The 15,931-nt window shown below is 40.7% G+C and overlaps 1 protein-coding gene across 1 annotated transcript in view; it reads left to right on the forward strand.

Annotated features, from left to right (window-relative positions):
• BCL2 (BCL2, apoptosis regulator) overlaps window positions 1-14,418 on the forward strand; it is a 98,466-nt gene extending 84,048 nt beyond the window's left edge. Inside the window, exon 3 of the mRNA XM_017738584.1 lies at window positions 9,689-14,418. Coding sequence (XP_017594073.1) covers window positions 9,689-9,823 — 135 coding nt within the window. The 3' untranslated portion in view covers window positions 9,824-14,418. The remainder of the gene's footprint in view (window positions 1-9,688) is intronic.
• The last annotated feature ends 1,513 nt before the right edge of the window (window positions 14,419-15,931 follow it).

The raw sequence follows: 15,931 nt of genomic DNA on the forward strand, positions 1-15,931 counted from the left end.
TGCACCCCCATCCCTGCCCCTGAGGTGGCTTGATGAGTGCAAGGTGCGCACTCTCTTCTCCTCTGCTGTGTCGTCCCACCTGCTCTTAGAAGTATTAAAAAAATAAATTATGACATTTATGAAGGACTTTATATCAATTTTGATTGTGGGGTCTTACTTATTTTAGAAATTGGGGAAGCTTTCAAGGCTGATTTCATAGGTGATGCTTCTTTTTTTCTTGGCTGACAGTCCTGATTTTGTTTTATATTCTTTCCTTTGAGTATCTGAAATTTTGCATGAAATTTCTCCTCACTTGGAAACACCAACACGTGAAGTAATTACCAATCTTTCCTGCCTAAGTTAACAGCGCTCTCTTTCCTTGTGCTCTTAGTTCAAGGTCACAATGATAGAATTCAATCCTTCATGAATTTTCATCCGACTTGCTGTCCACAGAAATTGTTGATTAAAAGATCCAATTTCCATTGGCATTCTGCCTTTCGAAGGATGTCAACAGGAAATATAAATGTGCAGCCCTTTGTGAATGATCTGCAAGGACATGCAGGCTTATGAAAAAAAAAAAGCAGCAGTTAGCTAAATCCTTTAGTTTCTGTTTTGAATGACTGGCCATAGGAATGCAGGCTAAGCTGTATTTCAGCTGTTCCCAAGGATGTGTATGTGTAACTTGTTGATAGTGGTTGGTACATCAGGCTCCAGTGACAGCTACGTGACCACTCTGATGATCACTGTCCTGTAGCAGAACCAGCCCCTGCCTCCCCTCAAGAACACCAGGCATGAAAGAAAACAAAGAGGGATCTGTTTATTCAGAGGACTGGCACTCATACCTCCTGCTTTTTATTGAGAAAAGAGAGATCCTAGGTCATTTCAGCTCTCACTCTATTCTCCCAGCAACCATTAGGTTGTGAGGAACTGCATGACTTGCTCCAGCAATTGATGTGAATTTCTGATACTTGGGAGAGCTGAGACTTTTGCCATACAGGACCTGTGGGGAATCTGATTGATAGGAGCAAAACTCAACACCCAGAACACCAGCTTACTTCATTGGTGACTACCCATTACCAACAAAAGGAAAGGAAAACCCACCACAGTCCTAAAGTTTCAGCGTTATGTTTTTTAAATCTTACCAGTGTCCAAGGTATATGTCTTTCACAGTAAAAATTACTTGGAGTGTGCTGTGAATGCACAGACACAGATCAGTGCTGAACATCTGGTTAAAATAAATTACAGTCTTATTTTGCAAATAAAAGTTCCTAGGGTCTACATGACAAAGTCTGGCCAGCACAACTATCTCATGGGGAAAAAATCACATCCCTAGCCTACAAAGATAACTATTTTGGCATGATTCCCTTCCCCACTATGTAGACTTGCGCCGACTTAGACCAGAGAGGAGTCCTTTTGCCAGTTTAACTCACATGGTTTGGGAGGTAATTCAACCATGCTGGCAGACTCCTGCAGCTGGTATAAGCCATGTTTCCATCGAGGAATATGGCCAGAACAGTGACACCAGCAAACCCCCTGAAGTACTTAAAGAATAGCACTTTTTCTTCTGCCACCAGTGTCTAATATTTTTCCGTTTTAAAGATTACTGCTGAAAGGAAACACACAGAATTTGTGCCCTTCCTTATATCATCAACACGTTATTTCTTGTTACAGAAGAATTAAAGTATACATATGGATAGAAGGTGTGTTGCTTTCCAGCATCCTGGTGGTACTTGCCTTTGGATGGGAGAAGATCCCAGTTCTCCTGCAGGATGCCTGTTACATGTTTTGGTGTTGCATTTGGAGATCGAGAGGCAGAGATGGTTTGCCTTTTATTAGGTCTTCATATTTTGGTTTTGCAGGGTGGCATTCAAATAAATCTAAGGGTCACAGTTAATGAATTACAACTGTGTATGCAAATGAATTTGAGCTGTTTTGAATAACAAAACAAAGTCCTTTAGTCTGCTTGTGACTTGGTTTGTATTTTTACACTCTAACTGGTCCTTTTTTTTCATGTGGTCCCTGTTAGCTCTTACCTGATAACATTTGCCAAAGGACTTTCTGGATAAACCCAAAAATCAAAGATTTACCAGTCTACCTTAACCTACGAGCCCCCTGTCCATAAGGCAAGGCAACGCATAAAGCTGTCTTGGCTTAAAAGTTCACCTCTTTTGACAACAGTTTTCACCTGTCCCACTTAATTAATTTTGTCCAAATTTCTACTTGCCTCAGTCTACACAGACTCTGCTCATTCCTTTCCCTGCTCCTTCACCCTCCATTTCTCTCCCAGGTCTCAACGTTTTTGCTCAAGCGAACAGGGCAGAAAGGACAAAAAGTGGGAGGGGGAGGCACCCAATTAAAAACAATCTCTTCTGAGCAGATGCAGACCTGGAACTTCCTCTTATTTTAATTTCCCATTATCACTTAGCTGTGAATTGATGAGAACATGGAGCAAGACACCAAGAGGCCCCATTCTCATGTGCGCCACATTGGAAGGGGAGAATTTTCAGTGTTCCATCAGACTGCCAGGACCTGTCTGCCTCCCACAGCTCCTGGTGGGAGGGCTGACTTAGGAAATGGCAAAAGACACCAATGACCAAAAAATGCTGCCTCTTCTCTGCCTCGAGTAAGGCTTTTCCAGGTGAGCAGAAATGGTCTGAGCCGCTAATGAGGTCTAGGCTGCCAAAGAAAACACATGGGCAAATTCGTATTTTCCAGGTGGCTGGTGGTAGAAATGTAACTGTCCATTGAAGTCTACAGCATAGCCTTCTTTTGCACTTACTCATTAAATTGCAGATTTATCGTGAGGTTACTTTAGCGTAATGTTAGCTGTGTTGTCTCACTGGCCCTGTAAATCAGTTGCTTGTCACAAGATTTAGAAAAAAAAGAGTGCCTGCTTCAAGTCACACGAGGAATGGGTGGCACTTCCACATGGCCTGGTGCTGCTGGAGCACCATGGAGCGCCACGGAGCACCATGGAACAGCCAGGCCACCGCTCCAGCTCTGTGCTACTCTTGCTCAACGCTGAGCACGAGGTTGTCAAGCCAAAGGGGTTTGGATCAGAACTGAGTGTTGAAATAACAAACATGAGATGGAACATATCCCTGAGGGATGTTAAAATAAGCAGCAGAAAAACGCATGACTGGTCCCTCGTGGTGCAGTCGATGGGACAACCTGCTCAGACCAGTTGGATTTCACCCATCTGGTTCACACGTGCACTCAGCCCTTTCTGGCCAAGGCCACCCTGAGCCAGGTCCCTCCCCAAGCTGACAGCTTCGCCACCTTGCTGTCCTCTCTCTGCCTCCGCTCATACCTGTGCCTTGAGGCCGGCACCGCTGGATGTGCTTGTTAAATGAAAGCCTCCGTGGCCCTGAGGACAAACACTGTGCCACAGCACTCTGAGCACTTCTACAAGCAGCTACTTTCATTTCCCGTTTCCCAGGCAGTTACATGATTTAACTCTTCTGCGGCAGCCCAAGAGCAGCACGGGCAGCTGGAGCAGGCAGGGAATATAATGGGGGATGTGTTCACATTTCCCTCTACTGTCAGTGCAGGACCCACTGTAGACAAATCTTCAGAGACCCTCTTTTAAATTAGCTGGGATATTTGCAATATAAGGGCACTCATATTGAAAGCCAGTTACAAGCAAGACAGAGATTTTAAGCAAGATTTAGAGAAAAACAGGCCTGTGTTGACATTCAAGCCCATTTTGTCATTATTTTTTTAAAGCCATTCTGAAGATTTGACAGGGGTCTTAATGCATCCAGCCTCTTTTCGGAAGATGCAGGTGTAAGAGTGATGTTACAGGGTGAGATGAGTCTCCCCAGCAGGTCTGTGACACTTGCTCTCTCCTTCAGAGTGATTCACAAATCCACAAATGGGTGCCACTAAATTTACTGTTGTGTGTGAATGTAAACTCTTTAGAATGGGTTTGATAAATTGGGGAAGAATGTGGCCCACTAATGAGTTGGTCTTAGTGCAACTGACATTCATGTGTTGGGACACATTTGTTTTCTAGGTAGAACAGTTTCTAGCACTCTATTTAAGTAAGATACCTCCAGAAAATAAAACTATATGAACCAGCAAATTCTTTGAGTAGGATTATCAACCACAAAAGATCTGAAAATTGTGAAGCATCAAATAGAGCAGCTTTGACCATGTTGTTAGAACACAGTATTTTGTCCAGAAGCCTTCTTGCCTTCTTTTTCTCATAATTGCTAATAGTGCTCCCTCAGAAGTGGCACCCATCAAATACCACCAGCTAGCTGCTGCAGTGACATTACAGCTGTTATCCTGATGCCAGAAATATCTCATTTTATAGCGTGGGCCTTTCCAGGAATAAGAGAACGAGGTCTGGGCTTTTGCATATTGCAGAACCACATCTAAATGAATTAAGTAGAGATGCCAAGACTAAATTACTGAAACAGTTCTCATGCTGACTTGGTTTGACAAGAATGTGGCCTAGTCTGAGCACCGGATGGATTTCCATCCAAGCTGAATGATCAACACCTTACAAATCCTGTGTTTAAAGAGGTGGCTTGACTATTCCTCAAAGCCTGGATTTACCCTTCGTCTCGCAGGGGTCTGGAGGAAATCTGCCTGCCAGCAGGGTCACTCTTTAGGAGCACAGACAGGGAGACTAGTCATTCCATTACAATAACCACTCACATTTATATATTTCTAAGCATATGCATCACTTCTCATGAGCAAACCTAACCACTCACTCCTTAGATGTCTCCATCTGAGTGACATGTTTAGTAAGTCATGCAAATAATATTTCCACTGATGCCAGTTCACACAGCCTTACAGTGAGTGCCTGGCAAGACTAGGACCTGCAAAATCACAGGCTCACCAATGCAGAAATTTATACAAATAGATAGTAAGGACAAGGAACAAAGTTAGGCAAGACTACTGTGATGAAAACCAGTTTTGTCCAAAGTCGGAAACCTCAGACACCACTGGAGAAACAAAAGTATATGCAGCCAGCATCTAACACATCAGCTGCAGACCTAAGACTGTGTCAGGGCTTGCAGAAACACAGAATTCAAAACAGAATCATAGAACCATAGCAGACTGGACAAGACTCTAACATCATTGAGTCCAACCGTTAACCTAGCACTGCTGTGTTCACCAGTGAACCATGTCTCCCAAACAGACCCATTTCTACCACAAGCAAAGGTGAAGGGGGAAAGAAAAAAAAACCTAAATAGGAATTGGTTCAGGGGCTCACATGCCAAAGCCACTCACTAGGCCGGTTCTTTTTCCATGATCAGCAGGGTTTGTGTGGCGACACCTTCTTTTCCTTCCCATTATAATTTGATAATGTGCACCTGGCAGGACTACCAGCATGTCGGCACTCCCAGGTGTAAAAAGATATCGGCCTCTCTAAAGATACAGACCTTGTGAAATGCCACACCTCGGCACAACACAGCCAAGGGCTGAGCTGCCCTTATTTGCATGTACTCACGACTTAGTCTTGCATAAAAGACCCATAAACTCTTTGGGAAAAGAACAGCTACACATTTGTCTACTTCTTGTGTTCCAAGAACTTTGCTCGTTAGCTGCAAGATGACATTTTAATGAGGTTTCACTGCATAGAAAACATGGGACGATTTAACCAGCTCTGTCCGCCCCCTCCCTCCCTCCCCAAACTCTTTCTGAAATGAGTTACCATGCGGGAACAAAAGCTTTTATGAGAATTTATGTCATTCGTGTGGAGGCAGGGGTGAGGGAAAAGTCATTCAGCTGCTAAACCTTGGCATCAGAGTGTATGCCATTCCCTCTCCTGCCCCGTACTGGGTGGCAAAGTGGCCTTGTTCAGACCTGTGCGAGTTTCTTCAAAAGCCGGGAGCTAGTGTGTGTTTGTTTGTTTGTTTTGGAGTCACAGAGAGGGCAGCGTAAAATAGCTGCGAGGCAATTCCCGTTCAGTAAAATGGAAGTCTCACTGGCTCTTCATTCAATACAATGTGGCTCAAGAGGATATCCTGCCAACCCAATGATAACGAGGGAAATAAAGTCACTTCCTCACCAGCTGTTTGATTCAGGTAGAAAAAGGAAGCGTTTACTTCCTCATGTTTGCTCTCCCTGCCGCCCCCTCAGTCAGAAATTGCCTTCTCCCTCCAGATTTTCAGTAAGGAGCCGTCAGATCTGTAATGCTTCTCTGGGCTCAGCCTGTGGGCAGTACGTCCTCCTCTGTGACCAAGGAGCTGTGCCTTGCCTCTCAGGCCAGGGTGCAGGCTGAACTGCAAAAGGACTGAGGCTGAACAAACTTGGCTCATTCCACAAGCAAAGAATGCCCGTGTAATTAAAGATGACATTTGTTTCTTGGATCAGAGCTGCCGAATTTGGGCCAGCGGAAGAGCAGGATAGTGTGATCTCTTTGTTTTGAGACTGCCCTGACTCAGTGCACTATTACGCCTCCTAATCCTCCCAGAGTGACAAACTCCACTTCTGTCCTGGGCTCCCTGCAAATCCCAGGAACTCTAGCCAGGAACATGCTCTGTCCTCCCTATATATAGTCCAGTGGGCAAGAAGGCAGTATGGGGCAGTCCTCCTTGGGGCAACCCTCCTGGCTTCAAATCAAGCACAGGTAGGAGAAGCAGGCATCTCAGGTGCTTTGGTTCTTAAGAGGAGCTTAGGCAGAGCATCATTCCCTTCCCCGTTGCCACCTTTCTTGCTTCATGGAAACAGTCAACACCAAGTTTCACAGTAAACCAGCAATGGACTGATTTGACTTAATAAAAGCTTCTTAAGAAATGACTTTTTAAAAACTTACAGAGATGAATGAAGAGTTCTTTTCCATATAATTTTTAACAGCCCTGATATAATTTTACATCCAGGATATAACTTCCCATTAAATTTTGAAGGTCTTAAAAGCAAGGTCTGCAATGATTTTCTTTCCAATTGTGTAAGACTTCCAAAAAGGTTGACCAAGCCAGAACTTGCCTCGGTCTATTTGCCAAGGGGACCCTTGCTTTCATTATAAAGAGTGCTTTTCAAAGGACATCAAACAGTTTTCCTAATCTTATTTATTTTAGCTGAGATTCTCTTATTTTAAACAGAGCAGTTTAGGTGACAAAAATCCAGTGACAAATACATGGCTTTACAGAAGACAAAACCTTATGAAACAGTTAAGATTCTGTTTAGGGTTCTCTTTGTGCTAAAATAGTTTTCAGCAACGGGTCATACTTCCCTCCTCCCACCCCCCTTGTTTTAGTACATAAAATGGACATGTGTTTATTTAAAACAGGTTTGAAACTTAAACAAATAGTGACAGGCTGTTCAAACAAGCTTCGGAAATAGGCCTAATCAGGATGTTTGAGAAGGGGAGGGGGAACGATCATAAAGAGCTACTTGTAATATATAGTGCAGACACCATTAGGTTGGGTTCATGTTATTGTTGTAATAATCTCGGACAAAAAAGTACTGCATGCTGCACATTTTTTGTTAACATTCCTCTTTTGAGCCATAGGTTATGCCATATTTTTGTCTTGTATCCAAGTTTTACTGTTCCCCTCCGTCCATCTCCATACTCAATACCAGGAGCTCTATGGAATCATTGGAAATGGTCTCACAGAAAAACTGGGAGGAATGTTCCTGAACTGGGATAGAAGGGAGGCACAAAATCTGCCCATTTTGATATTGATACTGGGGATGCATCTACCATCATGAATATACAGAAGTGAGACCTTCCCCACAGAAAGAAACCATGAAAACCTTAACGTTAAAATGTTTTCACGACTTGCATTTCCATGAGGGGTTTTTTTTCATTTCCTCTCTTTTCCACCCATAATAATATCACCAAGTGTTGAACTTTACCCTTGTTGTATTTTTATAAGGCCTGATCTTGCACTCCTTATACAGACAAGGCTCCTGTGGAAGACAGTGAGTCTGTACTGGCGACAACAGGATTTAGCCCAGTCTGTAACATTTTAGGATATTGTGTTACTTCATAGCCTTAAGGAGAAATAAAAGCAGCTTTCCAAAGAGCTGCACAGCAAACTGAGTGTGCTTTTTCAGCTCTGCAACAGCACAGCAGAATATTAAGGCCAGAGTTTGCAAATGTCTATGTCAAAAAACAGGCAGCTAAGCAAAAGTTGCCAATTTCTCTCTGAAATGAAGAGTTTGCATTAAAACATTCCATCCTCCCCACAAAAGGTTAAGCTGCTTTCGCTTAAGAATATACCTTTGGAAACCCAAGTTGGAAAATTATTGCCTAGAGGAACAAGCATTGAGAAATAGCAAGAGGCAGACGTGTTTTCACGTCACTCAGTTGGCCAAAGCCTGTGGCTGTTCCGTTACCAAGTCTTACCTACTTACATCCACTCTGACCTCCAACATGCACCAACATTACTTAATATAATAACTTATTTTGGAAGTAAATATCTGTTATTTATTTGAATATCACTCAACATCTAGTGAATAGAAGGCAAAATATTAAAAACCTTACACGCCCTCTCGTGGTAAAACCACAAATGCTCCTATTCTGATAACAACTAGAGATGCCTGATGAGGGCAGCTAATTTAACTACAGAATTTGATTATCATTAACTCAGTTGGAAGGTTTACATCAATAATGGACACCTTTCTCTCCTCAATTCCTGCTGTAAGCCATAACAATATATGCATTTTTAGAAGGCAGGTTACCTCCTAGCATAATAACATTGCAAAACAGCTAAAGGCACTATGACTTTAATAGAGATGTTAACTTCTACCAAAATTGGGAAGTCTAGGGTAATAAAAGTAGAGACAAAAGCCATCATGTTAGATAGCTGTTTCATGGGTTTATTTCAATAGCTTGGGAGCAGACCTTAATTGGCTGCACAGTAAAAGAGTTGCCATAAATGATGATGCTATCAGTTTTGTCACATTTTTAGTCATTCAGCTTGGCTATTTACTGCTTTTGTGCCATACAGTATGATTTATCTGTCTCTCAGGAATGCTCTGAAGCGTCATGCTTGTTAGGAATTGCAGCCTGAAAGAAAGGCACTACGTGCAGAGTATGACCAATCCAATCATTAGCCCGGTCAAATCCCACTGTATTTATGAGTCACAAAAACTTTATCTTTGCTACTTAAACAGCCTTTCCATTTGGTGCCTACGTGCATGACCAGGTTTTCCTGGAGCATATGACCACGGCATCACCCTTTTTGATGACACTTGTGAAAGATTATCATAGGTGTAACACAACCCTAACACCTTCAGTTCATATGGAAGAAACATCTGTGGCTACTATAACAAAGTCTTCTGAGCCCATCCCAAGGGAACCAAACAATACTGCGTTGTTTTCAATGAAGCTGACCTGCAATATAGATGCCCCATGTCCAGTGGAAATGAAAGATTTGGAGAATGAAAGTTCATCTACTTCCTTTGTGTATGTTTGTACAGACAACATTTAGGACCCAAAATAGTGGTAACTTATATTTAAAAATACTGCTTCTGTCTTTTCTGTTAGACTGGGCATGCCTAAAGCAGCAGCCACTTATAAGTAGTTTCAGCAATATTTGTAAAGAAATAGGCAGGAGAACTTTTTTTTAAGCATGAAAAACTGAGCTCCCAAATCACTATTTTCATAGGTTTGTGTGGTCTTCTTGTGCCAGTGGGATTGCTGGTTGACGACTGAGAGTGAAGAAATTGCCTTCATTTCCCCATCCCCCCTTCCCCAAAAAAACCAGTGACTGCAATTCTGATACTCCTTTTCTCATTTTTCTAGGATGCCTTTGTGGAGTTGTATGGCAACAGTATGAGGCCTTTGTTCGATTTCTCCTGGATCTCTCTGAAGACTATCCTGAGTCTGGTTCTGGTGGGAGCTTGCATCACTCTTGGCGCTTATCTCGGACATAAGTAGAGTCACCCAGTTTATTGTGGATTACAAAAGTCTTTCAAAACAACAAAATAATATTTTTTTTTCTGTAGCACAATATTTTATGAGCAAAGCAACTTCCCAGCGAAAGATTAAATCAGCTATTACTGCCAAAGGAAATATCATTTATTTTTACATTGCCGGAAAATTATTTATTAAAAGATATTTACATTTTAACCTGCTATTTTCAGAACCTCAGCAAGCTGTATCTGTCATCACATCACGTTGTTATTCTTAACTTTAATGAGCCCCAGAGTATTTTACGTTCTTTTTTTTTAATTAATGCCGCTGGCTGGATTATTTTATCTCTGAAGAGCAAATATACTGACAAAGACCTACCTGCTTACACTTACAAGGGCAGTTACTTGAGCTGCTAAAAACTGCCAAATGGTGTTGAATTTTCTAGCATTTTCCAGGAGGGATCTGAAAGACAAGGTCAGCATGAACAAAGTCCTCACCCTGTCCTGCTGGCAAGAACTGACGTAGTAAACAATTCAACATGGTACATATGTGGAGTCAAGAAAGAAGCTTCTTGAAGGACACTTGGCTATCCCTACAGGAGAACAGTTGGAAATATGATTGCCTATGCCTTTTAAACATGTGTTTTCAAGTTACCAGCTGTGCCATCACATCATAGTCACAATACCCACACATGTCAACTGGTTTTTTTTAATAGAAGTGTGAAGTTAAATCTTTGGGGCTTGCAGGAGATTGCTGTTCCAATGATTTTCTCAGCAGCAAAATGTTTTTTGTGGCTACTGACACGGAAACATCAGGAGACCTTAAGTGCCTGCTTCAACAGAGCAGAGCTGGAGTCTGAAAACCTGACCTGTGTCCCACTTTAGTGGGCTCATATCTGCAACTAATCCTGCTTACTTACAGAGTTCCTCCGGGGGTTTGAAACCAATTAGATGTGGTCTCTAAATCCCGGAAAGTTGAAAAATATCTTAATTTTATTTGGCAAAAAGCAGACCTCAGCTAAGTTACAGATTAGCTCTGACTATCCTTGTTTATCAAACTGGACACCAAAATCAAGTTCATTTTCATAACAGGAAAGGAAAGTGAGATTTATCATCCTGCCCCTCGCACTCAAAATTATTTCATGCTAACAATTTCCTAAGACTGTCTACAGAAGAAAAGATGATGAAGAAACTCAAAATCCTCTCTGGACAGAGACTCTTTGACACCTCGCTTGTGCAGGTGCCTACTGTCATCTCAAGTGAAAATAGGCTGAAGGAAAAGGGGGAGTGGGAGGTGTGAAGTCATCTGCTCCTGTTACAAAATGCACCGCAAGTAAAATTAATGCAGAGTACATAATACAGTTTTATAAACAGACCTGTGTTCTGAAACCAGATGTGTCAATGCCTTTTAAAGCAGGGCTTTCCATGAGCTTGATGGGGGCCAAGAGTCCCCCGGAAACCGAAGACTCTGAAGTGTCAAGTCCCAGGGCCTGCTCTGAGGCATGGAAATGTCCATCTTCAAATGTTTTAAGTCCTGCGCTTCTATTTTTTCTATGGAACTTTTGAAATCTGGGATTAGTGGGTAAATGGACGTCCAGATGTAAAAGGAAAGTTTGCAAAGCTCTGGATAAAATGTACCGTACAATACATAAGTGCTCAAAGGGTGAAAAACATACAGTGAATAAACTGTAGCTCCAACCTCAAGATTTCAGCTGAATAACTTTGTGGCATTATATGCAAAATATCTCCAGTAACTCGGGAATGTAATATGTTCAATGTTAAGGCTGTAGTTGATGTTGTGTCTTCAAAGCTGCTTTTATGTTTGGTTTTTTTAAGAGTTGTACATCTCAGCATTTTTACTGCTATTTAGTCGTGGCACCTACACTTTGTATGAGCAAAGATGGAGTGAGCTTACATTTCAGATTTGAAATTACTTAATTTTATAGAAATGTAGAAAGGAAATATTTCTAAGAACACAAAAATGTGAACTATACTTCATTAAAGGAAAAGGAAAAAGAAAAATCCCACCATCAAACAAAAACTACCTGCAGTGCTTTCAGAGTGCTTCTGTAAGAAGTGGGCATGCTCATGTAGGGTTTTTATGAAAAATATTTCAAATCAGAGGAACTGAGGAGTATTGTGGATTGAGTGTGGGCTTTTTTTTTTTCTCAGCTTACAAACTGAATTTGTCTGCAGCCAATTGCACAACTGGAATTGGCTGGTATTGAGCTTATGTTTCATTTCACAATCTAGTCTTCGTTTCAATTTGTGCCCATATGCCCATTAAAGTTTATGAACTATTAGACCTCAAATTGTTTCAATATTGTTTATTTTATTAAAGGTTTACATTGTCAAAAGTAGTAAAAATACCAATTCCTGTGCTGCTATAATACCAGGATAATTTGAATGGGGTTTCTGTTTTTAATACCTTCCAATGGCTAAAGTTTTTTAAAGCTGCTTTACAAATAATATGAAAATGACACATGATACACAATTAAATAAATACTGAGGATTTTGTGTTCTGTTGTGTCTACTCACTGGACTTCCCAGTGTATTTGTTAGTACCAGGCAAAAAGAAGAGTCATGATGACTGTTGATGATTTTATTTTATTAAAGAGCTAATGGAGTTTTCCCATCCTGACTGCAGAATAGTACAATATTGTGGCTGCATTAGGTATTATGATAGTTGATCATACATTTATTAAGAAAACATATTAGAAACTTTGAATGTATATAAAAGCTTGAACCTCTTAAATAAAATCCTCTCTTCTCACTCTTGCATTTCTTTTGCAATAATTCCTGTCTTTTCTACTCTTCATCACACTTCCATGTAAGATTTTTTTTTCCACAAAATGCCTTACAGACTTCCATGCTCAAAGACTATGCTTCAGTGAAAACCCATCCTCTGTCACTATGTAGGCACAGACATCTGACCATTCTCACCATATCCAAATTGTAAAGAAAAAAAAAATTAAAAAGAGGGATACTTCTGAAGTGTTTAAGTGTGGAGAATCAGAGGTCAAAAAGGAAGGAAGAGGTCAAGAAGTGGAGGGAAATAGAGAGATCACTGAAGTATCTCCCTAGTTAAAGATGAGTGTTACCTGGAATTTGTTTATTTTTCATCCTTTCCATTGAAAAAGGATGATATAAGGGCAGAGAAAAAGCTTACAAAGACCCCACAATTATTTTTCACTATAGAACTTTGTTAATGCTGAAGGCAGTTTTTTAAAACAGAAAATGTATAGGTATTGAAGAGAAGTACTGGATTTTGCTATATTCAACTTAGGTGTCCTTAAATATTTTTCACTCCATTTTTTAAGAAAATAATGAAAGTATTTTGCTTCTGAAAAAATATTCCGTAGGATCACCTGAGACCTGTCATAAATCAGTAACTTAGGAACAGATGAAAAAATTCTGCAAGTATTCTGAACTCAGAGGTGATACAGAGGATATTTCTTAATGGAACAAGCACTGGATCCACCAAAGGACTAATGGGGCTGTGGAGGTAACAGAGACTATACAGATGAGAAAGGGAGCTGGAAGATACGGAGAATGACATTGGTATGTAAGAAAATCTTCAGTTTCGTATGTTGCAGGAGTTTACCCAGGATGGTCAGAACATAATTGTTAACTAAAAGCAGCGACAAATGTGTGCACTACATGGCTATGATTACTAAAAACTTGCGATTACAAAATTCTGTGTAAATTATTGTAAAATTATCTAGTCTATAAAAGTTCATCGGTTTGCTGTTGTTATTGGGGATTATATAGCCTGAGTAGTTTTGCACTAAAAAGGAACAATAGTGAGAACAGAAGTCTGAAACCAGATGTGCAAAGGCAACACAAAAGTGATGCAGTTCAAAGAGCACAGTCCCAGTCCCCCCAGTCCACGCAGTCTCCCCAGCTGAGGCAGCGAGAGTCTGGACTGCATGCTTTGACCCTGAAGCATAACACTGCTTAGCTGTGCACCTGCACTTCACTTCACAAACCTATTGATTAAAAGTATAATGAGCTAGCATGTTTAAAGCCTTTCTTCTTTTTCTGCTCTCCATCTCTGAACAAACTAGCAAAATTGTTCATTTCTATTATGAGCTTATGGCTCAGTACTATATGAAAAATTATACATATTTTAATTTATGGGTATAAAAATTTTTTCTCACTGCAAAATCCCAGCTTTATTTTTCATTCCTATCTCTCTTTCCAACAAGTCTAAATATGAGGAAGACAAAAGAGCTAATTTAATCTGTATTTGGTTTAAATCACACTTCTATGCTAAATTAATGCAGCTTCATCACACAGTGAAATTATCTTCAAAAAGTAATACAGCATTAAGAGTTCCACACAAAAACTATATATTTTTATAATTTAAATAGCGGGTTTTTTTCTTTTTCTTCTGAATATTTGAATTTTAATTATCACCAGCATAAATGTACATAAGCAGATATTGTTTATCTAGTACCTTTGGATGATGTATGTATGGTAATGTAGTTTGTCAGTTTATCATCATTTAATATGATTATGTTGTTGTCTTTAAAATGTTATAAGAACATGCTGCCATTAAACTTTCCATGTCTGTCTAGTTTCTATTGTGAAAAAATAATAAAAGCACACTGTGAGATACTTGTTTTGCATTTGCATTGTTTAGGATTTGTCGATAAAAAGCTATTCAAACATTTTGAGTGTAGTCCCATAAATGACATGTAATGTTTCCTTCCTGATAGTTCTATTCACCTGTTCTGCTCAGCAGTGGCCAGTACTCACCAGTCTGATGTAGTGGCCCAGGTTTGAGTAGCTGTTGCTGTGTGAAATACAGCCCACAGGTGTAGCCTGTGCTTTGGGGCCCAAGGACAGTGTCACCCTTTCTGCCCTCCTATTCATTTGATGCCTTGCAGAAAGCACAGCAAGGCTCTTCTATTTGTTTGCTAAAACTGGTTTCCATTCTTGCAAACAGGAGCTGGAAATGCACATTAGCAAGTTTCAACAAGAGCAAAAAAAATATTTTTGTTACTGCTGAAGGCTTCCTACAGTTATGAGTGGTTTCCAAAAAGTGTTTAGGTATTTTGCTTCTTACAGGCTCATGTTACCAAGCCCTTGATTCACAGTGGTTGCCTCTTACCTTCTGTGGTTTTAACTCAGGTAGAACATAGCTGAATGTGTTCAAGTAATGAGTATTTAACTGCTTTAAGAATTTACCCAGCTTCTTGAGTGGGTTTTGCAGCCAAATGTGTGCACTGTGCTGTCATGAATGCACTTTTTATGAGTGCCTGAAGTTCGCAGTTTAATGCTTTTCAAGCACAATTCAGGCACGTGCAGAACATCTACCCCTCTGTCTGTGTCCATGAAGACAGAGGCGGTGGAGGAAGTCAACCTGAAACTGAAAGAAGAAGCAACAGCAACAGAATGCAATGCATGGACTCTGTCCTCTGGGCTCTGGGATTCAACTGTCCAGCAGAGAGCAAGGTTACTAAATTCTTTGCAAGGTAGAAGGTAAACCACTTTGCAGTGGGGCAAGTACTACCATTTCTCCCTGCCATTATTCTGTGAAAAAAGAAGACAAGGACTTGGGGGAGAGCAGCCCCAGCACTGCATTTTTTCTAGCTAAAATCTAACAAAGGAAGATGGGATTAAGTTTCCACAGGGAGTTCAGCAAAACTAGGTAAATTAGTTCAGAGGTTCTTCTCTTTCTGCCCAGTCAGATAACTGCAATTTTTCTAAAAAGCTAATGGATTAGCATCCGTGATTAAATGCTTACCTTATCACTGGGACCAAGAACAGTGAGCAGATGGGGAGAACAGAAGAGGTCTGGTGGATAAAGATAAAATGAACATTAGACTTGATAACAAAGGTGAGTTTTGGCTGTCTGAAAATCAGGTAGGAGCACACTAAAAAAAAAAGAAATTTTGCTAGGCCAAAGCCAGAAAGCTCCCTTCTCAAAACATTCCTGAGTGGCACTGTAAGTCTCCGCTGAAGCTGCACAAGCCAGGGTCAATCCACCATAAACCCCTGTTGCAGGAAGTTTACTTACAGCAATGGGGAAAGCATTTGGTCAACTTGACCCAGTAGGGGAGAGCTTACACTGGAGAAGCACTTTGTGTAATGAAATTGTATAAATGCATGCCATAGAACTATTTTA

The sequence above is a fragment of the Corvus brachyrhynchos genome, unplaced genomic scaffold (assembly GCF_000691975.1).
Source record: "Corvus brachyrhynchos isolate BGI_N302 unplaced genomic scaffold, ASM69197v1 scaffold237, whole genome shotgun sequence".
NCBI lineage: Eukaryota > Metazoa > Chordata > Aves > Passeriformes > Corvidae > Corvus > Corvus brachyrhynchos.